Source organism: Apodemus sylvaticus, chromosome 3, assembly GCF_947179515.1.
Source record: "Apodemus sylvaticus chromosome 3, mApoSyl1.1, whole genome shotgun sequence".
NCBI lineage: Eukaryota > Metazoa > Chordata > Mammalia > Rodentia > Muridae > Apodemus > Apodemus sylvaticus.
The window spans coordinates 147,522,760-147,547,022 of record NC_067474.1 but is presented as its reverse complement, the minus strand read 5'-3'; the positions used below and the strand labels follow the sequence as shown (position 1 = coordinate 147,547,022).

The 24,263-nt window shown below is 48.1% G+C and overlaps 1 protein-coding gene across 1 annotated transcript; it reads left to right on the top strand.

The window, feature by feature from the left end:
- Nucleotides 1–8,037: 8,037 nt before the first annotated feature.
- On the top strand, nucleotides 8,038–22,958 carry Lin28a (lin-28 homolog A). The gene is made up of 4 exons (XM_052177670.1): nucleotides 8,038–8,068; nucleotides 8,525–8,721; nucleotides 18,528–18,712; nucleotides 20,103–22,958. The coding sequence occupies exons 1-4, from the start codon at nucleotides 8,038–8,040 to the stop codon at nucleotides 20,317–20,319; spliced, it is 630 nt and encodes a 209-aa protein (XP_052033630.1). The 3' UTR covers nucleotides 20,320–22,958.
- The last annotated feature ends 1,305 nt before the right edge of the window (nucleotides 22,959–24,263 follow it).

The window sequence follows — 24,263 nt, the reverse complement described above, 5'->3', positions numbered from 1 at the left end:
CGAGATAAGGAAGAGGAGACTGGCTCCAGGAGACGTAAAGATTTAACAAAAAAGAAAACAGTCAATCCTTTGAAGGTAGGTAGGTGTGCATCAGCAGGAAAAGTGGCTACAAAGTCCAAGGAAAAGAAGAAGCAGTGTAAGGAGAGAAATGTCGCGGTGGGACATTTGCGTAGTCAGGACAGAGTAAACATCGGTTACCAATTTAGCTGAAAAAGGTGATTTATCTGTACTTGGGAGGAAGGGGAAAGGGCCCTGTAGGGGCGAGTTCTCATCCATCATAACAGGAAATCAATAGCAAAGGGCTAAAACCAATAAATCAAGGACCAGACATCCATGTATATTACTTAGAGATCCGGAAGTACCCTCCAAAGAGGTTCAGAGAGAGGCTGTGTAAGGGAACGGAGAGCGGTTTGGCCGGGTGCTCCCTTGGATTAGAACTCCTTCCACACCAATTGACGTGCATTCATTGCTTCATCTGTCTGGATGGAGAAGAATATCTTCTTTTGTCATCTGTGAGTTGAGGCAAGCTGTGACACTACACTACAGGGTCCTATGTCTTATCTGGGGAATCACAGCTGGCTGCTTGAAGACCGGAACAGACAGTGAGCAGGGCACATAGGAAACAGACTCACGTGCAAAGAGTAGCTGCTGTGTCAGGAGAGAATGGGTCAAAGTCTAAGGCTGAAACGGGACTTAGGAAATGACAGGAGACCCTCGGCTAGCAGGCACATCCCAGCGGGGTATTAGAAGTTCTACCGTTCCTTCAGGATACCTGGAGGGACCGACCTTGGACAGGGGGCTATCATGTGCTCATCATTTTCTCTTGTGGGGGACGTGTCAGAAAGAAAAGATTTAGAGGCTGTCAGGGTGAGGGTCAGAGGTCAGCTGGGGTCAGGAAGTCTATTCCATTGAGGTCACTTTTGTCTCCTTTCAATCTAATGAAGCCATTATTGGTGAAAGCAAGCGCCTGGCGTCTTGCTCCGTGAAGCAGGGCCAGCATGGGGAGCAGATGAAAGAAGGAACGGGGCTCCCTCGGCTGGTCCTCCTGCCAGCTCTGCAGGCCTATGAGGTGAGCGGTGCACGGTCTGATGGATGTGGGAAGCACTGATCCCTGCAGCGGATGAGATAGTAGCACGGGGCGAGAACAGATTGCTTCTTATTGTAGTTAGGAATGGGATTTCTCTCGTTTACACATACATATACATATATACACATACTTACATACACACATATATGCATACATTCATATACATAGACATATAGAAAATACATATATACACACATACATGCATATACATACATATAGACACATAACACACATAAACATTTACACACATATACAGGCACATACAAACATATACACACATACACATATATACACACATACACACATATACACATATATGTACATAGACACATATATACACATGTACACACATATACATATATGCACACACATACACATATATACATACATACACACATATATGTACATACAGACATATACACATATATACATACACACAAACACATATATGCATTTACACATAAACACAGTAAACACACACATACATACATATACACACATACACATAAATACACATACATACACATTCTGGTCTAGAAGACACATTTTGTCACCAGTGAATCCAACTCTCAATTTAGCCTTAAAGCCTATGCATGTTAGCATGCCTTTAATCCCAGCATTCAGGGGGCAGAGGCAGGTGGATCTCTGTGAGTTCAAGGCTGACCTGATCTACATAGTGAACAAAAATAAACACTTGTGATCTTCTCTTGAGACCACAGAGATGAACAGACTAGAAGTGTGTGCTCTGCACGGTCTCCAGGGCCCCCATGCCTGTTGTCTGTCTTTCTCTAGAGTGGGTCCATGAGGACAGGAAGTTGACCTCTTCCGCTCATTGCCGTGTCCCCAGCCTTTCACAAAGGGCCACCTCAGAAAAAGTAGATGCTCAGTAAGTATTTGTTCCGTGAATAAGCTGATGAAACATCATGTTGTTTTTAATGTTACTTTCGTGTGTGTGTGTGTGTGTGTGTGTGTGCATGTGTGTGGTGTTCAGCCATGCACCTGTGTAAAGGTCACAGAAGTGTCACCATGTGGGTCTCCAGGATTGAAATCAGGTCATCAACCTTGACAGCAGGTGACTTACGTGCTGAACATTCTTGATGACCCCTTCTTTATTTTATTATTTTTTTACTTTTGCAGAGTGTCTCACTCTATAGCCCTGAATATCCTGTAACTCACTCTTGTAGTCCAGGCTGGCCTAGAACTCACAGAGATCTCCCTGCCACTGCCTCCTGAGTGATGGGATTAAAGGCCTGTGCCACCACTGCCCAACCACATTTTTTTTTGTGGGTGGGGGAGGATTGAGACAAGGTTACTTTCTACAGTCCTGTCTATCCTGAGACTCAGACTCAGAGAGACCTGCCTCTGCCTTCCAGGCGCTGGGATTAAAGGTGTGCACCACCATTCCTGACTTCTCCCTTCTAATATAACATTACATTTTTTTTTCTTTTCAGTGTGCACACATGAGTATAAGCACAGATGCATTAGTGCTATGGTGCACATATAGACATTAGAAGGTAACTTTTGAAACTTGGTCCCCCCCCTTCTCCCATGTGGGTCCCAGAAATCAAGCTCAGGCCATTTGGCTAGGTGGCAGGTTTCTCGCTGAGCCCTCTTACAGACCCCTTTCTGGATGAAGCTCAGACCATTCCCTTTGCACGGGAAAGATGACTAATCCCCTGCCTTTTAGATACTTTTACTGCATGTTCTCCAGCAGGGCAAATGATGACTTGCAACTTCTGATCTTCCTGCCTTCACATCCCTGGAGCTGGGACTGCAGCATGTTCTTGTTTGACAAAACCTTTTCCTGGGGGGGGGGGACACTGCATATTCTTCTCCATCCACCCCCAGATAGGGAGCCTCCCAACAGATCAAAGTACAGAGTCTACCAAGGGCCAACTTGAAGAACCTAGGGGTTTTATTGAGGTTACAGACAGGAACACAGGTGAGGGGTTACTCACAGTAACAGAAGTGACTCAAAGACCTGTGTCACCAAGGCCCACCCCAGCATGGGTGACAGCTCACAGACGCTGGGAACCTGGAGCACACTGTACAGCCTGCGGGTAGTTCAACAGGCTGGAGAGTGGCCTTTCCAGGTACCTCACTTGGTCTAAATCTCTTTCAGGCCACTGGGACGTCTTAAGGGTCTTCTGAGACGCCCAAAAAAATTACTGGGTCAGGGAGGGGCTTAGTGGATCTGCTCAGTTTCAGGGAGTTCTTAAAGTTTTTCTTTTAGGCTGGACATGGTGGTGCACGCCTGTAATCCCAGCACTTGGGAGGCAGAGGCAGGTGAATTTCTGAGTTTGAGGCCAGTCTGGTTTACAGAGTGAGTTCCAGGACAGCCAGCACCACACAGAGAAACCCTTTCTCGAAAAACCAAAACCAAAATAAAAAAAACAAAAAAGTTTTTCTTTTAGATGTTTACCTTCCCCCTTAAGGAGCTCCCCTGCAGGATGGAATGTTTTGATCTCCAGAGGAAACTGTTTCACTTCTTGCTTACCACCACATCCAGCTTAGGTAGGGCTCTGCGCATGCTCCACATCTGCGCATGCTCCACATGGGCGCATGCTCCACATCTGCGCATGCTCCACATGGGCGCATGCTCCACAGGCCCTGACCTACATCTCCAGCCTGTACTGCGGAGCTCTCTTCAGCCCATGTTGGAGTGAAACTCATTCAGTATCCCAGGCTGGCTTCAAACTCACGTCCATGCCTCAGCATCCTGGGTGCTAGGCTTATAGGTATGTAATACCACCCCCGGCCAGTGGGACAGATATCTTGAGGGACACATTGGGGGAACAGTTTTCTTAGGGGGCACTATCATTCATCTTTGCAGATGGCTGGGGCTTTACCTGCAGAGCTTTTCTGGTAATGGAATTTAAATACATAGCTGAGGAAAATCAGAATTGGAAGTATTTCGACAATGCACGCTGTTTCAATTCAAACCTGTTGAGGCTGGGTGTGGTGGCTCATATCTGTAATCCTAGCACCCAGGATGCTGAGGCAGGAGGATGGACATGAGTTTAAGGCCAGCCTGGGATACTGAATGAGTTTCACTCCAACATGGGCTGAGGACAGTGATCTAATCTTAAAAAGCCAGCCAACTTACTAACAATAACAACAACAAAATAATAACCCATTTAGGAGGCTCTTCTTGGTTGATTTCTGCAGCCCAGTCACATGGCTTTAGTAGTGGGAAGTTTGGAAAAGAAAACAAACATGGATTTTTACATTGTATTTTCTAGCATTACAGATGCATCATATCTATATCTACATCTATAAGATGTATCATATTATAGCTGCACCACACTCCTGTGATATAAAATAATATTGTGACTGCTTTATAATACATAGTCATGAGCATGGTTTATCAGAGTTAGGATTTTCAATTTTGTTTATTTATTTTACGTGTATGAGTGGTTTGCCTACATGTCCATCCTCCTGCCTCAGCATCCTGGGTGCCAGCAGATACCAGAGAGGCTGCTGGATGCACTAGGACTGGAGTTTCAGATGGTTGGGAGCCACCATGTGGTTGCTGAAAATTGAACTCGTGTCCTCTGGAAGAGCAGCCGAGCCATCTCTCTTGCCCCCACAGTTTTTGAGGTCTGGTGTATTAAGCCCAGGCCTTGGCTCAAGAGGCCTTATGTGTGCTCAATCGACACTTTACTCAGCTGAGCTGCATTCTGAAAAGATCTCCCTGGACTCCCTAGTGCCCATCCTTTCTTCTCACAATACCTCTGAGCACTAAATATTCTTTCTCATGGTCTCCATGGACAGGGGAGGAAACTGAGTCACATAAATGCTTAGCAGTGTTGCCTCCTATCACAGAGCCGTGAAATACACAGGCAATGTGACTGAATCTGTTCTCATATGATAGTGCAAAGTTGGTGCACACGTTTAATCTCAGAGCTTGAGAGACGGAGGCAGAGAATTAGGACTTTGAAGTTATTCTTGGCCATATAGTCATTCTGAAGTCAGCCTGGGCTACAAGGGACCCTGCTTCAAAACACCAACAAAAAAAAGTACTCTTCAATAATGGAACTAATGCCCTGGGCAGTGGTGGCACACTCCTTTAATCCCAGCACTTGGGAGGCAGAGGCAAGTGGATTTCTGAGTTTGAGGCCAGCCTGGTCTACAGAGTGAGTTCCAGGACAGCCAGGGTTACACAAAGAAACCCTTTCTCAAAAACAAAACAAAACAAAACAAACAAAAAGTGGAACTAATTTTAAATTATCAGTAAATAAATTACTTTCTCTTCTACTCTGGTCTTATTATATTCAAAGATCTTATCTTTTTTCATGACCAAATAAGTAGGCCTAAACTTTTTTTTTTTCTGAAGCTGAGCTTGCAATGTGTGCAATGTTCTGACAGAATCATTTACTCCCAGAAATGTCTTCCTTAGTATTCAAGAAATATTCAGACATGGAGAGATGGCTTAGTTATAAGAACACTGACTATTTGTCCAGAGGACTTACGTTTGGTTCCCAGAACCCCAATTTGATGGCTTACAACCTTATATCACTTCAGTTCCAGGGGATCCAACATCCGTTTCCAGATTCTGCAGGCAGCTGTCCTTATGTGACATAAAATAACCACGTACAAATAAATACAAGTAAAGTAAAAAGAAAGAAAGATCAAGGCCAGCCATGCGACAGCCCCTGTAATTTCGGTTCTGAGGAGGCAGAGGTAGAAGCCTGCAATGTGATTAAGGGCAGCACGTGACACGCAGCAACACCTCGTCTTAATCAAAAACAAAAAATAAAACATCTATTTGTCCCATGTGTGTCAGGGGACCTCGGGGGAGAATCAGGCTTTGTTTTGGAAGAACTTGGACCTAAGAACACAGGAAGGACAAGAAAGCATAGACGTTTCAGCACCAGGGACAGAGCCGTAGGCGTCCTCAGCACCCTGGACAGAGCAAGTGACCGTGCCTGCCAGGGGAAACCCAACCTTGTTGGAGTCTAACCAAGAGAAACCTCATGTTCACCTCTGTCTTTCTTCTTCCCTTCAGAAGACCACAACCACCAACTCATGACCCTCAAGAGCAACTGTATAAGGAACAGATATTGTAAAGGCGCTACTTGACAGGAGCGGGTTGTATAAATAAAATGACTTTGGTTGATACACTCGGACAACTACAAAAAGGTCCCTAGTACTTAATGATACTTAAATTTTTCAGCTAAGTAGCACAAGGCTCACCATAGTCTTTTTTGTCCCCACCCCCAGGTCCTATCTCATACTTTTTATGCTCATACAAAGCACTTGTAGAAAAGAGGAAAATATTCTTCTTCATAGTCGTCTCCTATCCCACCGTCTGTTTCCCTACCCCATCATCTTTTTTTCCTCTATCTTAGATACACACTTGCTTACGAGCGCGCGTGTGCACATGCGCACCTGCAGCGTGTGAACCACAAGAGATTTCTACACACTTGTGGAGAAGACTGAATTCAGGATAAGCTGATGCCCCTGAAAGCAGGCTCTGTCCCTTTAAATGGGTTGTAGCTGTGGGGGAGGGGAACTGACCGGAGCTGGCATTGTCCAGTTTGAACTGAGCACCGGAAGTGAAGGGGCAGGGCCAGGGCCGTGCACTGAGCCCCGGGCCATTGTCCATCTCTGACCAGGGCAGTGGCCACCCCTCTGGTCCACCCTCTTTATCTTCTAGTAGGGAGTTTACCCCTTTAAGTGAGAAGCCTTCCTGTCCAGTCTTTTTCACCAGGCACACTACCCGATGGGTAGCTCAATTTGGGATGGTGACTGAAAACAGGAGGGTCTGGGAATCAGAGTGTCCCGAGTCCTGGAGGAAGTGCCTCCACCCACCAACGGATCTATTCTCTGCTACCAACGGATGGGACAGGACGGGACACGGCAGGCAGGGGCCCGATGAGAACACAGCTAGCAGAGGGCAGTCTTCAGGGTTTCCTCATGCTTGCCCAGGGTTTCCTCATGGTCTCCCAGGAACCTGTACCTGGAAGCAACTTTAGGTGTAGGCTTAGGAGGGAGCAAAGGACACTTCGCACAGTATCAGTTAGGAGCTTGTCTCTGATTGGGACAAACCCAGAGAAACTGATGCTGAAATTTGGAGATGGAGACATCCAGTGGCAGTCAGAGAGGCTGAGTTGGAGAGGCAGCCCCTAGGTTGAGACAGATCAGCTCTGTGGGGGCTCCAGCCGCTTCCTTGCACCCCTATCCCGGCTTCCTAGTGCCCAGAACTCCAGGTCTATCTAAGCACACAGAGGTGGGGGGTGAGAGCAGGTCAGCGCCAAGCAGCCGGGTCAGCTCCGGAGGCCTGAGGGGAAAGAGGGGGAGGGGCGCTGAGGGGCTGGGGGAGGGGGAGGGCTCATCCATTTCTCCCTTGACAGGTGGTTTGTGTTTCTGATTGGACAGCGCCACCAGGCTCACACCTCCCTCCCCCAACTCTCTGGAATGTATAATTATCTGCCCGGGGGGTGGGGGTGGTGTGTGTGTGTGTGTGTGTGTGGGTGTGGTCACGTGGTTATAAAACTACCCCCCCAGTCCCCCACCTGTGTCCGCTTTGGATACCCGCATTGAGTCCTCAAAGTGCAGGATCCCAAATTCTGGGGTACTGAAGACTTCTAAGGCAAAAGATCCCCATCTCCAGATGTTTGTATGTGGAGGGGGTGTCAAATCTCAAGGTTCTGGGAAGGGACACCCCAGAGGTGTCAGAGACCAGAGCAGTGGGGGAGGGCCGAAGCCAGAGCCAGAGGGAAAGGGAGGGGTAAGAAGAGAGGGGAGGGGAGGGGGCTGCCCGCGGGGGGTTGGGTCATTGTCTTTTAGAATTTGGGAGCCTTTGAAAAGCCGTGGGCCCTCCCACCGCTATTGTGCGGGGGAAGATGTAGCAGCCTCTTCTCCGAACCACCCCTTTGCCTCCGGACTTCTCTGGGGCCAGCAGCCGCCCGACCTGGGGCCCGGGGCCACGGGCTCAGCCGACGACCATGGGCTCGGTGTCTAACCAGCAGTTTGCAGGTTCGAGCTTGCGATTCAGCGGGCACACCTTAGGGTGCAGGGCGCCCAATGGCTACATAGAAGGGAGGTGGGAAAGTGTCCCATGGACTTGCCCGCGGGACCCTAAGTCCCTGTGGCCTCCTCCTTGGGGCCATCTCTGGACTAGGGAACCCGGAGTTCCCGTGGCTTGTACGCCGAGCCCGTGGGGGCGGAGGGAGAGAAGAGGAGGGGCCTGTCCCGCCGCGTGTGCATGGGCAACTTGTTGTGGGAAGATGAGCAAAACTTTCGGGGCGTCAGCATCCTCGGTGTAAGCTTGGGGAGGCAGCCAGGACAGGTTTCTTCTTACCAGATGCTTGGTAACTGCCTCCTCCTGGGTGTCTATCCGCGGGCTGACCACCGCGATCTCCCAGACGGGTCCCCGCGAGGGCCTGCGGTCCCCGGGCCCCCAGCTGATCACCTGGCCCTCCCTATCTCCAGGTGGCTGCGCCAAGGCAGCGGAGAAGGCGCCCGAGGAGGCGCCGGCTGACGCGGCCCGAGCGGCAGACGAGCCGCAGCTGCTGCACGGGGCCGGCATCTGTAAGTGGTTCAACGTGCGCATGGGGTTCGGCTTCCTGTCCATGACCGCCCGCGCCGGGGTCGCGCTCGACCCCCCGGTGGACGTCTTTGTGCACCAGGTGAGACTCATTCTGGAACTTTGCTAGGGGGGGAAAAGGCTGGGAGTTCCGATGTATGGGCTTGACTGGTGACCCCCTCCTGTCGGTTTGGAGGAGATAAAGGACCCTCATTGTGCGTCCCTATCTTTTCCAGGACACCCCAGTTTTGAGTTTGCAGTCTCTGCGGTGGTGCCAGGAGGAGGCACTACTGACTACCAGCACCCCTCCCCGCCCCCTTCCGGGAACCCCTCTGGCTTACCACGTGTCTATTACCTCTTTCCCCTGGGAAGGGAGCAGGGGGCAGGGAGGTGACCCCATGTGGCAGAAACTAAGGTTGTATTGTGCTTGCCGGTGGGGGAGGGCGAGGAGGCCGACCAGGGAAGCACATGCCGGGCTTGAGCTGGGCGTTAGCGCCCTGAGTTCTGAATGTCTGAATCTAGTTCCCAGGGAGGAGAGAGTGAGCAATTTGCTACCCTACCTACGGGCATGAACCTGCGACGTCAGGCTCTTCCCGTTTCAATGCAGACCTCAAGTCAGGTTGGCCACCCAAAAGCCAGGTCCTGTGTCCGGGGTAGATTTGGCAGATCCCGGAAGGAGCAGTGTGTGAGCTCCCTTAGAGGTCTGGCTATAGCTCAGGACTGGCAGGCACCTCTGGCTGTCCACCCGGTCCTGCCAGGGAGGAGGACCTTCAGAGCCCAGGCCGTCATTCCTGGCCGTGGCAATCCCAAGTTCTCAGTTAAAGAAGGGCAACACAGTAGGGAGTGAAATTCAGTGTCGAGGGGGCAGGCGGTGGAGGGAGACTGGCCTCTGGCTCTATTCTCCTCAGCTTGGCATTTATGGCCCCAGACAGCCATTGATTGCTCTGCCTAGCATTCCTAACCCTAAACAAGGAAGAGAGCAGAGCTTTCAGGTTTCCCTTTTCCCGGTCATTCCCTTTCTTACGGGGGCTGGGGGGGTGGTGTCCCAGCGGTGCCATTCCGGCGGAAAGGAAGTCCCTGCTCCTGCCCTTTTCCACATTTGGTGGGTTAAGGCTGGACCAGGAAAGAAGAAATTGCTAATCCCTGGCCCGGGAGCTTGACACCCGGGCCGGGCAGGGAGGGGTTACTTCAGGGAGGTTAGCTTTAGGAGCTGTTGGGGGAGGGGAAAGGAGGATGTGGGGATTAAGAGTTGGAGCCTGAGGGATGGCGTTCTTGAGGGGGAGGGGTGGGGAAGGAGATGCTGGATGGACTGGTTGGGGGCTGCCGGGAAGGCAGAACACTGCCCTCCAGTCAGGAGGTTGGGGAGTGGAAACCGATTTGGGTTGAAGGAATTTGAGGACCAGCTCTTTGCTGTTGGTGTCCTTGGGTCACTGGGCTTCTGGAATATGTGCTTTCTTAAGGGACCTAGAGCAGTCCCCTCAACTTTTCTGCACCCCCCCATCACTGCCCCCAGACTGCTGGTTTCAGGATGGTGGCTTTGTGCCCCCCATCTCATTTGCATATGTGAATGATAACCCACAGGAAGTAATTGTGAGACAGAAGGGAATTGGCCTCCTTAGATCTATTAAATCACTTTATTACAGGAACCAGTTCTGAATGGCCCTCCTCATCGGGGTGGGTGGCAAGCCTCCCCAATTCCGTCTATTTATCTGATCACAGATTAAAATATTTCCTGGTCTGGAAATGGGCTGGGGACCTTCTTCATTTTTGGGAGGCTGGGATATAAGAAGGCTCAGCACTTTCTTGACTCCTTGCTAAGGCTAAATAGGGAGGCGCTGGGGAGAAGGAGCCTGGGTTCATTGAACGGAGAGCGGTGCCTCACTTCGGATCTATACCAATTGGAAAGCTATAGGGTATCGAGGAAGGAGAGCAGCCGTCTCCAGTACGGACCAGCTTGGAGACTGGCCCACACTTGTGGTTTTTGGGTTTGGTTTTCTTTGTGTGTTTTTGTTTTTGTTTTTTGAGATGGGATTTTTTTGGGGGGGTGCTCAGTGTGGCTGGCTTGGAATTTTCCCTGTCACCTAGGCTGGCCTTTAACTCAAGAGGCGTCTACATCTTACTTCTGGTGCCTACCTCTGCCTTCTGGATGTTGGGGTTTAAAGGCCCAGGCGCAGGTTCCTGGCTGGCACCCCTGTTTGAGGGACTCAGTCACCTCTCCACTCTCCATACACTTTAAACTGGTGTTTTACCATAACCTGCCTGGTCCACTCTCTACCAGGAAATTTGGTTGTTGAGCTGAGGTATCTCTTCCGGAGGAATGTTTTAGATACAGGTTAATCTCTAAAATTTGTTTACTTTGGAAGGGGAGTGTAGAGAGGGTGGGAAATCTTCAGCACAACTTCTTCTCCTGCTGGAGCCTGGGAACAGGGCAGGATTGTGTGGTGGGGGAGGGGATATTTGCCATGCCAGGGAAAGGGGGGATCAAAGGACCTTTCCAAGATTGAGGTAATATGGTTCCCAACATCCTGTAAACCACTGTCCTTGTGCTGGTCCATACACACACACACACACATCTCATATATATACATATATACATATGTATGAGATGTGTGTGTGTGTAGCCGAGTTGGCTGGCAGTTGGGTGACACCCCTTTATCTTGATGTCTGACTTGTACATGCCCCATTCTGTTCCCAGTAAGGGTGAGGGGCCGATGACACAGGTCTCTCTAAACACCCATTTTATTTGGCCTTTAGATTGTGAAATCTGGACGTAATTGGTAGTGAGAACCAAAATGTCTCCCTATCTTGCCAAAGGTCCCTGGGGAAGCAGAATCACATCTAATTGGGAAAGGGTTTTAGCAAGATATTTGTCAAAATTATTAGAAGTCTCTTACCACTTTTAAGTTTGGCTTTAACTCTGGTTTCCTGTGGTTCAAAATCGAAACCACCAAGATCTGTAGAAATTAGGAAATAAAGTGTAGTGGTTTTCAGCTCCTCAGAACATGTTTTGTTTCTAAGGCAGGCTCTTTGGCAGCACGTGTTGGGTGGCTTGATGCTATACCTGCATAGGCCCGGTGCTCAGATCATAGGTGTGCACAACTGGGCCACCTTCTGGCCCAGGTACGTTTTTATTGGCTTTTTTGCTTACAGGCAAAGGAACTAAGTTGGTTTGGAAACAAAAAAATGTCAATATTGACCCAGAAATTTAAGCCAAACCAACTGCATGAGCCCCAGTGGTTTGCACCTTCAGAGAATGCCTGAGGAATGACAAATAGCCTCCTCCAAGGGCCCGGGTCGGGCAGCTGGGTTGAGGGGCATATGTGGGGTCTTGCCCTCCTGCACCTCGTTAGTGATGCCTTTTGCTGTCTCCACCAATGTGGATGTCATTTCTAGAGAAGGACTTGGCTGTCTGGGTAGGTTTATAGTTCCGACTTGATCTATGTGAATGTGGGGGGGAGGGGGGCCTGTTACAATGTCTTGAGGAACTTGGAGGTTGAGGAGTAGATGCAGTCTTAACCAGAGGAAACAGGGAAAGGCTGTGTGTGAATGAGGCAGCTTCTTCTGTGCTGGCTAGGAAATAGGACAGCACCATGTGGTGTGCCATGAGTATTTGTGGGGTATTTTGAACCCCTTTACTTTGGTTGGCTTGATCTTGGACGCTACTTGTCATTCCTATGTCAGTGGGAAGAGGTGGCTTAGGAATGTGTGTGTGTGTGTGTGTGTGTGTGTGTGTGTAAAGATAATATGAAGAAGTCTATGTTATTTTGTCATCATGAAATATTTGGCACCTTTTTCTGAGGAGATGTGCTTTTCCTGGGTTAAGGCTTTGCCTTCCAATATGGTAAGGCCTTGTGGGTGACATTGCTGATTGTCACTACCACTACTAGTGGTTTTTCAGTGACTTGGTCCAGGGTATAGGGCATAATCATTGCTCAAACATTCCTAATCAGAAGTTAAATTTCATCTATTAACTCTTTAATTCATTAATTAATTTTGAGAAGCTGTTACTGTCACCTGCTTGAAGAACAGGTCTGTGTAGTCCAAGTCTGGGGTGGGGTTTGGAGAAACATTTCTTAATTGTGACTACCTTTTAAGCACGATTTCATGTTGCCATTAGACAGACACTGACATGATGGCTTTCTCTGTGGTTCTGGAATAAACTCCAGGAAGCTTTTTCCTCCCATTCCTGCACTCCTTGCTCACGGCCTAGGGGAACCCTGCCTGCCCTGGCAACTCCACACACTTTCTGGGAAAGACCCAGAAAACCATGGTGCAGATGCCAAGTCCCAGTGCTTCTGAGCCTGGGATGGGTAGATGCACCATCTGGTGGAGAACTGCGGAGGAGCATTTGGCCTGCGCCACTGAGCGGAGGTGAATGGCAGTTAACCTTAGGTTGGGGACATTTATGACACCAACCGCCCAGCCTCTAGCAGTGAAGCTTTGACGCCCCGGTATCTATCACTGCACTGTGACGCCAGTGTTGACTCTTTGAAATGAAGAGGTATTATTTAGGGGTTTTAAGAGTATATCGAGCAAAAAATGATATCCTTTTTTGACATCTTGCCGACCAGCAAAACCAGGCTCATGGCAATGGGACCGACACTTGTCCTTTTCGTTACTGCGACCAAGTTGCTTATTTTTATCACAAGCTCCCGTCCGGGACACTCTTTGGCTCTCCCAAATACATACTTGGCTGCTCTCACGTCCTTAGGGTGTCTGATCAGATTTCTCCTCTTAAGCAGAGCATTATTAACCTTCAAGGCATTTATGAACGAACCTTCTGGTTGGGATGCTGCGTGGGTTTGAGCGTTTTGCTCCCTTCGTGGTCTAAAGTAAACATTTAATATGCATTTTGGTTCCTAAACCCAGAACTGCTCAGGGACATGTATGGGGTCAGAACTGGGATGGCTCTGTGTGCTAGAGGAGAGAGCCCTGGTCCTGGTCATGGTGAACTAGTTGGAATACAAAGAAATTCTCCCATAAAGAAAGAAGCGGGTGGAAGGAAGTGTGTGTGAACTGGAAGAGACCGGATAGTTCTAGTTATAAGCTTTGACAAATGAGTCCAAGAATCAGTATTTTGCTTATTCTTTGGTCCGAATTGATGTTGGGCTGGGGTATTCGATGTGGGGGCGGGTGGGGATTCGTCAAAAAAAAAAAAAAAAAAAAAAAAAGAAGCAGAGGCCAGGAAGTGCTTGTAACTGAACCGGGAGGAAATGCTGTAACTGTCCTAAGTGTCATCTTCCCCCTTGCAGTGGCCCAAGCAGGCTGCACACCTGACTTAACTTCAACAGGTTGGAAAAAGAAAATGGGATTCCTGGCCCTCCTCCCTTTGAAATATTTATCTGCTGCGGGGAGGACTTGGCTGAAGGCGCCTTAGGGCAAGCATCCTCTCTAGCCCGTCCTGGAGGTACGGGGAGGGGGAGGGTTAGCTGGGAAGGAAGATGGCTGATAGTTGACGAGCAAACTTCCCCTTCCCGCAGTCTGACTGGGGAAAAGGTTCAGAGTCCGTTCCTCTCCTCCCGACCATGGTGGGAAGGAAGGAAGGAATGGGTCCGGTTTGAATGTGGGGGGAGGGTGGGGGTGAGCCATCCTAGGGGGGTCTGTGCCCTGGAACTCCAGGAATCTGACCACCAGAACCAACCAGTGTCAACTCTTTGTTCCCCCCGGGGCTGGGCTCTATTGGGGGAGCTCAGACCATGCCCCTCCCCCCCAGGGCCTTTTCTTTTTGGAGGGGATGGGAAGAGGGGCGGGGCCCTGCTTTGTGTGTGGTTAGGGGTGGACTGGGGGTGGTAGAAGAATTTCAGGCTCCTTTTAGATTCTGGCCCTGGGAGTCTGGCTTGGTGGGGCTGCACACTGATTACCTATCTGATAAGAGAAGAATTCAAACTATGTTTTAGAAAGGAGTGGGGGAGGGGACGGGACAGGACGGGCAGCCACCCCTGGAGACCACCAGTTTAAATCCTGCCTATCCTTTCTGTTGAGTTGCTGGCAGAGGCGGTCTTAAGCAGATCTTGGGGGGGGGTAGCTGAGGGGGGGCTAGTCAGTGGCATCCTCTTACTTACTAATACTGTCCCTTTGGGCTCACCAGTTGTGGGTGTGGGTGGAGTAGGATGTTGCTCTTAGTAAACCGGACCTCTTAGAGGGCTGGGTTTTTTTGTTTTGTTTTGTTTTGGTTTGGTTTTGGTTTTTTTTGAGTTCTTAAGAATGGTTAGTAATAAAAGGAGAGTTCTCTGAGCGTCTCAACACTTGGTTCTTACTGTTAACCTGTCTCCATCTAGCTTGAAAGGTAGTAATTGGTACTCCCTGATGATTTACACATGGCTGGTGAAGTGTTAACTACTCTTCATGCATAAAACCCCATAGCACAACCGTAAAATCAGTCTATACTCCATTTTACAAATGAGTGAGGAGGGGACTGCCCAGAGACCTGCGATTCTTCCTAATAGCCTATCTTCTGCATCACAGCTGGACCTGGGAAGGACTCTGCTCAGGCAGGAATCCCTGGGGAGAGGCAGCTGGCCCTAGCTCCTCTCCAGCTAGTGCCTCTTAACTTTTTAGGAGTGGTTTTAAGGAAGTTTCCTGCTTTTTTATCACCATACCTTGGATATTTCTGTGTGTGTAAAGCACTAGGTGGGGGGCAGTCTGGTTCTAACCATGTTAGTAGTGTGTGGCCCTAGGTTCGATCCCTAGCACCCTTTTTGGTTTTTCAAGACAGGGTTTCTCTGTGTAGCCCTGGCTGTCCTGGAACTCACTCTGTAAACCAGGCTGGCCTCAAACTCAGAAATCTGCCTGCCTCTGCCTCCCAAGTGCTGGAATTAAAGGCATGCACCACCACGCCCGACACCCTAGCACCCTTCCTAAAAAGCAAAAGAACATACCTTTGCAATATTTCTATGACAATGTTTCTGGGACAATTATAAATAACCATAAAGTGTTTAATTTGAGTGTATGAGACCATGCCCATTAGAATCTGGACCTGACACACTGTTTAGGTCAAAAGGTACTGCATGTGCTAAGATGCCTACTAGGGACCTACTATGTTATTCCAGCACTCTGGAGGCTAAAGGTGGGAGATCCAGTTTGAGGCTAACCTGGTCTATATAAGCAAGGTAAAACGCTGGTTACAAAATATCAATTAATTATTTGAATACAGAAGTTAGCATGGTGGATGATTTGTGCCCCTTTGGCTAAAGAGTCTAGAGTGGCTTACTCTGCCAACTAGAATATAGCGGCACGTGCTGAGGCCCGACAGTCCCGGCTATGTGCTTGGGGTCTGTTCTGTTTCTCTGAATTCATTTACTTTTTCTTTTCTTTGCCTGTGGGTGTGGGAGGGTGTGGGTGTGTCCCCCTCTATAGGGTCTCTGCATAACCCTGTCTGACCTGGAACTATGTAGACCAGGCTGGCCTCAGGTGCCGAGCCTCTGCTAGCATCAAAGGCTTACACCATCTCTCCCAGATCAGTTCCTTTTTCTTTGGGGGGAAGTGAGAAAGAACTATTGTCTGTTAGGCGGGCACCCTGCCATAGAGTCCCACTGAGTCCCATGCTTTTTCGTGACTCTTGGTGGACATAGATATTCTGAATCCCTTACTCTGAAGGGCTAGGAGGTGCTGTTGCCTACACTAATGCTCTGGTATGTGCTAAGGTGACAGCTGTGACTAAGGGGTTTTTGGTTCCTCTGATGACCACCTGCTTTTTAAAGGGAGCTAGACTTCCCTGCAAACTACTTATCCGATATTTTTCAAGTTTTGGTGCAACCTGTAGTGTTTCTAGGACACTAGTATATAGAGATTGCTCTAAATCCTTATTTACATTCCAAATCAAATAGTTTATTGTCTGTTAACTTGTTGGGTATGTTCGCCTGGTCCAACTGTCCCAGGGGCTGAAGCAGGAAACTGGGAGCTGAAGGGAAGTTGAGCAGCTTAGGTAGCAGAACTGTCAGAGAGAGAGAGAGAGAGAGAAAGAGAGAGAGAAGAAAAAGACAGCAAAGAATAAACAAACCTACCTCATTGCTCTAGAATACATCTGGAATTGCAACACCTTGGAGGCTGAGGCAGGAGAATCATTAATTTGAGGTCAGGCAGTGGCATAGTTGAGACCCTGTCTCAAAAACCCCTGAAACCCACAAGGCTATGGTGTCAAGTCTTTAATCCCAGCAATTGGGAGGCAGAAACAGGTAAATCTCTGTTGTGAGTTTGAGAGTTTGAGGTCAGTCTGGTTTGCAGAGTGGACAGCTAAGGTTACAGAGAAACCCTGCCTCTAAAAAGGTGGCATGAGCAGCAAATTTGTTAATTTTTTAAAAATGCTTTTTAAATGTGTGTGTGGAGAGAGAGGGCACATGTGCCTCAGTGTGCATGTGGAGGTTAGAAAACAACTAAGGAGCCGGGTGGTGGCAGCGCACACCTGTAATCCCAGCACTCTGGGAGGCAGGTGGATTTCTGAGTTCAAGGCCAGCCTGGTCTACAGAGTGAGTTCCAGGACAGCCAGGGCTATACAGAGAAACCCTGTCTCGGGGGGAAAAAAAAAACCAAATCCAAAAAAAACCAACCCCCCCCCAAAAGAAAACAACTAAGGGGTCTGTCCTTTTGTCATGTGTGTCCCAGAGGTTTTCAGATTGAACCAAGGTTTTCAGACTTTGCAGCAACTGACTTTACCCACTGCGCCATCCTGCCACCCCCTTAATAATATCTTTTAAAGTAGATCTGCCATTCTAAGCCTTCTGGCCTTGAGATAACCATGTAGCCCAGGCTGGCCTCCAGCTGCAGCTGGTGCTTTCTGTCCAGGCTCCCTGGGTGCTGGGGTTGCGGGGCGGCAGAGGTGGATTACCAGGTCAGCCTCACTTTCTGTGCAATTTCCCTCTAAGTGTGAAGTGGCTTTTCGTAGATTCGTCTGATTGTGTCTGGCTTTTTTAAAAGAATTGTTTATTGGCGCTGGAGAGATGGCTCAGTGGTTAAGGGTACTGACTGCTCTTCCAGAGGTCCTGAGTTCAATTCCCAGCAATCACTTGGTAGCTAACAACCATCTGTAATGGGATTTGACTCCCTCTTCTGGTGTGTCTGAAAACAGTGTACAGTGTGCTCACATACGTCAAATAAATCTTTAAAAAATTATTATTTTATGCGTATGAGTACACTGTATAGCTGTCTTCAGATACACCAGAAGATGCCTGGAATCTCTTCCATTTTATCCTCATCCTGAAACTGACTTCGATTTTCAGAACCACAATCTTTATGACTTCAAACTTACAAGGTTATAGGAATAGACAAAATTTGTCATAATTGTGGCCCCCAGATTTGTAGATTAACATTTTGCCTTCTTTATTGTATTTTTAAAATTTATTTATTTATTATATGTAAGTATACTGTAGCTGTCTTCAGACGCTCCAGAAGAGGACATCAAATGGTTATGAGTCACCATGTGGTTGCTGGAATTTGAACTCAGGACCTTCGGAAGAACAGTCAGTGCTCTTTGTTGTATTTTTATCTCTGTAAAGTTTTTGTTGTTTTTTGGAGGTGGGGGTGCGTGGGGAGGAGGGAGTTCAGGAAGGTTCTGGCCTGAAATACATTTGTGTGTATATAGGTCAGACTGGCCTCAACCTAGAGATCCACCTGCCTTTGTCTCCCAAGTCCTGGGATTAAAGGCTTGCACCTCCAAACGTCGCCTAGTTATATTACGTTAGTAACCATAAATACAGCATTCACTATGTTTCTGTCTACATATTTTCATGTGTATCAAACTGGGGTGACAGGCATGTGCTGCCACACTCCACTCTGAGTTCTGTTTTCTCATCTGTGACATGGGAGTTCTGTCACTTCTCCTTCTTCCTGTCTTATAGGGATGACAGGCTTGCAGTTTTGATTTCTGGCACAGTTATGGGGCAGATGGTAAAATCTCATGTTTCCACCTGACAGAGCAAACTGCACATGGAAGGTTTCCGAAGCCTCAAGGAGGGCGAGGCGGTGGAGTTCACCTTTAAGAAATCTGCCAAGGGTCTGGAATCCATCCGCGTCACTGGCCCCGGTGGTGTGTTCTGTATTGGGAGTGAGCGGAGGCCAAAGGGGCGGAGCGTGCAGAAGCGAAGGTCCAAAGGAGACAGGTAGGGCCTGGAAGGGCAGCTTGGAGCTTGTGTAAGTTGCCAAGGAGACGGGGAACGTCACTCAGGTTGCCACTTGGATCCCATTGACAAAGATAATTTAAGCCATCAGACTAGCCTCTGTTGTGCAGCGTGACACTGTCCACAAGGACTTTAGAAGCGAAGGTTATAATGAGGATGTCTGTGTGATGGGTGAGATGGTATATTGGGTATCTATAGTTCTTGACCAGGAGCTTTCTGTTGATTAGCAGTTTTGCTATGGAGCTTAAAGAACCTCTTAGCCTCTGAAGAGGTAGTATAATTTGGCTTTAAAAATTCTTTCTTAGCCATGGTCTCGTATGCCTTTAATCCCAGCACTCAGGAGGCGGGCAGATTCTTGAGTTTGAGGTCTACAGAGGGAGTACCAAGACAGCCAAAGCTACCCAGAGAAACCCTGGCTCAAAAAACAAAGCAAAACAAAACAAAAAGCACTTCATTCTTTAGCCAGGTCAGGTGGTACATGCTTGTAATGCCAGGACTTAGGACAAACAATGGACCTCTACCAGTTCAAGGCTAGGCAAGAGTATATAGTGACACGTTATCTTAAAAATGAATGAATAGACAGGGAAATGGGGCTGAAGAGATGGCTCGGGCTTGAGAGCACTTCCCCTGCAGAAGACCTAATACGGCAGTCCCATCTATCACTCACACAGTATCTCACAGCTGGTATGTATTTTTGTTCTCCATCTTTTCAAGTAGATGGTAACTGGAAGATCATCTATAATGTTGCAGGATATTTGATCCCATTGCGAGCCCCGAGATAGACTGTGAACTGGAAAAACCTGTTTCTTGACGTGTTGCTGCTCAGTCCTAGCAAGCGCCCATTTAACTCACCCGAGAGCTTTCTCTTTACTGTGACCAAGGAAGTTGTGGTGAGCCCCAGCAGGGACACACACCTTTAACCCAAGAGCTCTCTATGAACAAGAACTAAATAAAGTCAAGGATGAGTCATGAGGCAGAACTAGCAACCTGCTGACTGGGAGTGAGCATAAGAGAACCCAGGGGGGAGAGAGGAATTGAAGGCGCTTTGTTCTTGTGTGGGGTTGGAGGAAGGTAAGCTGGGTGCTTTCTCTGGCTCTGAGCTAGCTGGCTTTCTCCATAGCGTCTGGTTCCTGAATCTTCATTTGGTAATTCAAACGTTTGGGTTTTTTGGTTTTTTTGTTTTTTTTTTTTTAAATAAACAATGCTACGTAGATCAGGAAGGGGAAAAGATTTATATTTTAGAAGCAGGAAATAGGTCACCAAGAAGGGGGTGATCATCGTCATAAACATGGATGGAAGTGTCAGCCTATCGGGAGGCTTCAAACGTTTTCCTGAATATCTCTTTCACCGTTACCATCTTGTCTTGTGCCAGGTGCTACAACTGTGGTGGGCTAGACCATCATGCCAAGGAATGCAAGCTGCCACCCCAGCCCAAGAAGTGCCACTTTTGCCAAAGCATCAACCATATGGTAGCCTCGTGTCCACTGAAGGCCCAGCAGGGCCCCAGTTCTCAGGGAAAGCCTGCCTACTTCCGGGAGGAAGAGGAAGAGATCCAGAGCCCTGCCCTGCTCCCAGAAGCCCAGAATTGAGGCCCAGGAATCGGGTTATTCTTTGGCTAATGGGGAGTTTCAGGGAGGAGGCATCAATCTGCAGAGTGGAGAAAGTGGGGATAAGGGGGGGGTTGCGCGGGTAGCTTGCACTGCCGTGTCTCAGGCCGGGGTTCCCAGTGTCACCCTGTCTTTCCTTGGAGGGAGGGAAAGGGTGAGGCAAAGGAACTCCTACCATGCTCTATCTCAAAGCAAGTGAAGGCTTTTGTGGGGGAGCCACCCTAGAACCTGCATGCTTTATCTGAGGCTTGGCCAAGTGACTGGGATAGAGAAGTTCTTCTTTTGTAGAAGGCTGTGTGATATTTCCCCGTGCCAGACAGGATGGGAAACAAGTGTCAAACCAAGATTCATGACCCTCCAAGCTACTGTGTTCTGCGGAAGGGACTCTCAGGAGCAAGGCGAGGCTATTTTCACACCGTGCTTACTCATAACCCAGTCCTGCGACGCTGTGCTGGGAACGGTGTCTAGCAACAGGTTGTGATGACAGGAAAAGAGGGTGGTTGGGGGAACAACTGCAGACCACCTGCTCCCACCCCACTCCCAGCCCTCTCTGGGCCAATGGGATTTTAATTTATTTGCTCCCCTGGGTAACTGCACCTTGGGTCCCACTTTCTCCAGGATGCCAACTGCACTATCTACGTGCGAATGACGTATCTTGTGCGTTTTGTTTTGTTTTTTTTTTCTTAATATAAATATTGGGTTTGTATTTTTGTATATTTTAATCTTAAGGCCCTCATTCCTGCACTGTGTTCTCAGGTACATGAGCAATCTCAGGGATAAGTCCGTAGCAGCTCCAGGTCTGCACAGCAGGAATACTTTTTTTGTTTTGTTTTGATCACCATGGAGACCAACCGTTTGGAGTGCACAGCCTGTCAAACTACCTCATTATTGCCGATTACAGCTGGCTTTTCTGCCATAGCATCCTTGAAAAATGTCTCACAGGTTTTAATTGAGCTGCCCCAAGATTTGATCTGGTTTTGGCAAAATATAGGAAATCATTCTAAACAGGAAAGGGTGGTGCCAGAGACATTAAAGGGCTGGGCCAGGTGAAGGCGCAAGAGTGACTTTCCGTACCAAATCCATCCTTTTGCCAGATTAGTCTAACCTGCCACGCACAGCAGAGTGTGAGTGTTTGTGTGTGTGTATGTTGATTTTTTTTAATGCAAATTTATGAGAACGAGGTGGTTTTTGTTTGTTTGTTTTTTGATACTGGGGATTCTGGACTTCATATGTGCTAGGAAGTACCCTGCCACTGCGTTATCCTGGTAAGGATGCAATTGAAGACCAATACCCTTATTCCCACACTATGCTGTCCAGGCATGGGAATCCTTAGCCTTCCACAATCTTGGCTTCCAGAGAGACTCACGAGTGTGGGCCTCTGTGGCAAGTGTCCTGCCCTGCTGTATCGTGATAGTTGATGGGTAAAGGAAAGAGGGGGTGGGGAGTTTCGTTTACATGCTTTGAGATCACCACAAACCTTCCTCACTGTGTTGAAATGGGACAAATGCAATAGAACACATTGGGTGGTGTGTGTCCGATCCTGGTTTCTTGTTTCCCCCAAATGCTGCCCCCGCCCCTAATTAATTGTATTTGTCTGGCCTCTGTAGGACTTTACTGTCTCTGAGTTGGTGATTGCTAGGTGGTCTAGTTGTGTAATATAAATGTGTTGGTCTTCATGTTCTTTTAAGGGGTTTTATTGTTTACAAAACTTTTGTTGTATTGAGGAGAAAAAAATAGCCAAAGCATCTTTGACAGAAAGTTCTGCACCAGACAACATCTGAAACCTAAGTGTGGGGGTCCTCTTCTCAAAGTGAGCCTCTGGAACCAGGCTTTCCCTTCCGTGCTCCTCCCCTGTCTCCCATTCTGGACCACAATGTCCTTAAGGCATCTCTACAACTCTTGAATGACCCACGTGAAAGTTCTGAAGAAGCCACCAACCTCATTCTCCCATTGTTCCCTAACTTGATGAAGAGTTTTTGGTTGGTGGTTTTGAGGCAGGGTCTCACTCAGTAGCCGGAGATAGCCTCAGGTTACTGGCTATCCTCCTGCCTCAGACTCTGTGCAGGGATTGCAGGTGAGGCACTTCTCCTTAGCAAGACCATCACCATCTCATGGTGTGATTCGCCTTTGGACAGATCAAACCAATGTCATCTGTCACCCTAGGTAGCGAGAAGCAATTGTGGGGCCTTCCATGTAGAAAGTGGAATCTGGAGAGCAGAAAAGGGACTATGAATGAATGTCCAGGTGAGGCTCTCAGGAACTCAATGCCGGTGCAAGAAACTTATGTCAAAGAGGCCACGAGATTGTTACTAGGAGACGGACGAATGTAACTCCATGTTTACTGCTAGAAACCAAAGCTTTGTAAGAAATCTTGAATTTATGGGGAGGGTGGGAAAGGGTGTACTTGTCTGTCCTTTCCCTGATCTCTTTCCTGAACTGCAGGAAACTAAGCCCCGCCCCTAGGCTTGGGTGACCCCGCCCCTGGGGTGTTTTATTTCATGGCTGATTTTTGCTGTACCCGCGTCCTTGTATCCCTATCTCCTATCGTATAATCATTTTGTAACCTTTACCTTCTTCCCTTTTCTTCCCTGGGAAAAATAAAAACTTATTGGTACTCAAAACCGGTACTGTTCTCTCATCCGATGCCTAGGATGCTTTTCCCGTCGTCGCATAATCCCCACCACGGATTGGGAAGTCACAGGACCATTAAGTTTTCCCCTTCCCACTTTGTTAGGGATGAATCTTGAAAGTTCAGCCCTTGTAGCACCTCATTACACTGGATTTTTGTTTCTAGTTAAGGCCTCTTGTCCCTTCCTTGGAAGCTGCCACATTCAAGAGGGGATTAGAGGCCTGGAATGCAGAAGAATGGCGATGCCTATGGCTCTGCTGGGATGAAAGGCTGGGGCCAGGGCTTAGGGCATGAGACCCTCATAATACTCTGTCCTTTACTCCTCAAAGCCCTTTACAAATCCTAATTAACCCCTTGCAACACCCCCAAAAGGAAAGTACCATACAGAAACGGGGAAATTGAGGCCAAAGGAGATTCTCCAACTCTAAACCACGATTTTGTTATACAGTTTGCTAACTTTCTAGTGAGCGCTTACAGGAAGATTTTTCAAAGGGAGCAGTTGGAGGAGGGGGGGAATACTTTACCAAAGGAAAACCTAAGTATTAACAGAAAGTGGATTAAATAAATCCTCAAACTGTTACCAGAGCAGGAGGTTTGTGACCCTTTAACTAATTGCACCAAAAGTTAAAACCCAGCCGCGCGCTAACTACTAGGCTTCAGCGAGCTGAGCCTTCCTGAGAAATGGTGTGATTAGCAGAAGCTTCTCCTCTCACAATGGAAATACAAATGTGAGAGCTGATGAATGGGGCATTCATCCTCACAGCTTCGTTGAGTCGCATCTTGTGCTTTCCTCAGGTAAAGCTGGACAGGTGACATCTTACCCTGTGGAGTCATGAGACCACAGAGCAAATGAGGTTAAAAAAAAGTGGTGGTGGGGGGCCGTTAGAATTGTGAAATTCTATTACAGATAGAAGTATGATTTGAAAGACTAGTTGCATCAGATCCCGAAAGTTCAGTTTTTGGGCGCTTTATTTATTTATTTATTTATTTATTTATTTATTTATTTTCAGAAAGCATAACAGCTGCTTTCCCATATCATTAAAGGCAATGGCTAACACTTGAGGAGGTGCATCTCCTGAAGCCCTGTCCAGGCCCAATCTTGTTCTGTGAAGTATCTCAAACTCCTTCAAGACTTGCTGTACAGCTAATGCTTTGGAGTTTTTGCTTGGCCCCCCAAAGCTAAGATTTTTTTCTATTTTTTGCTTACTTTTGAGGCTGAGTTTTTCCTGTGTAGGCCCTGGCTAGCCTCAAGCGCCGTAGGTGACCTAAACTGCTGATGGTCCTGCTTTCACTGGCA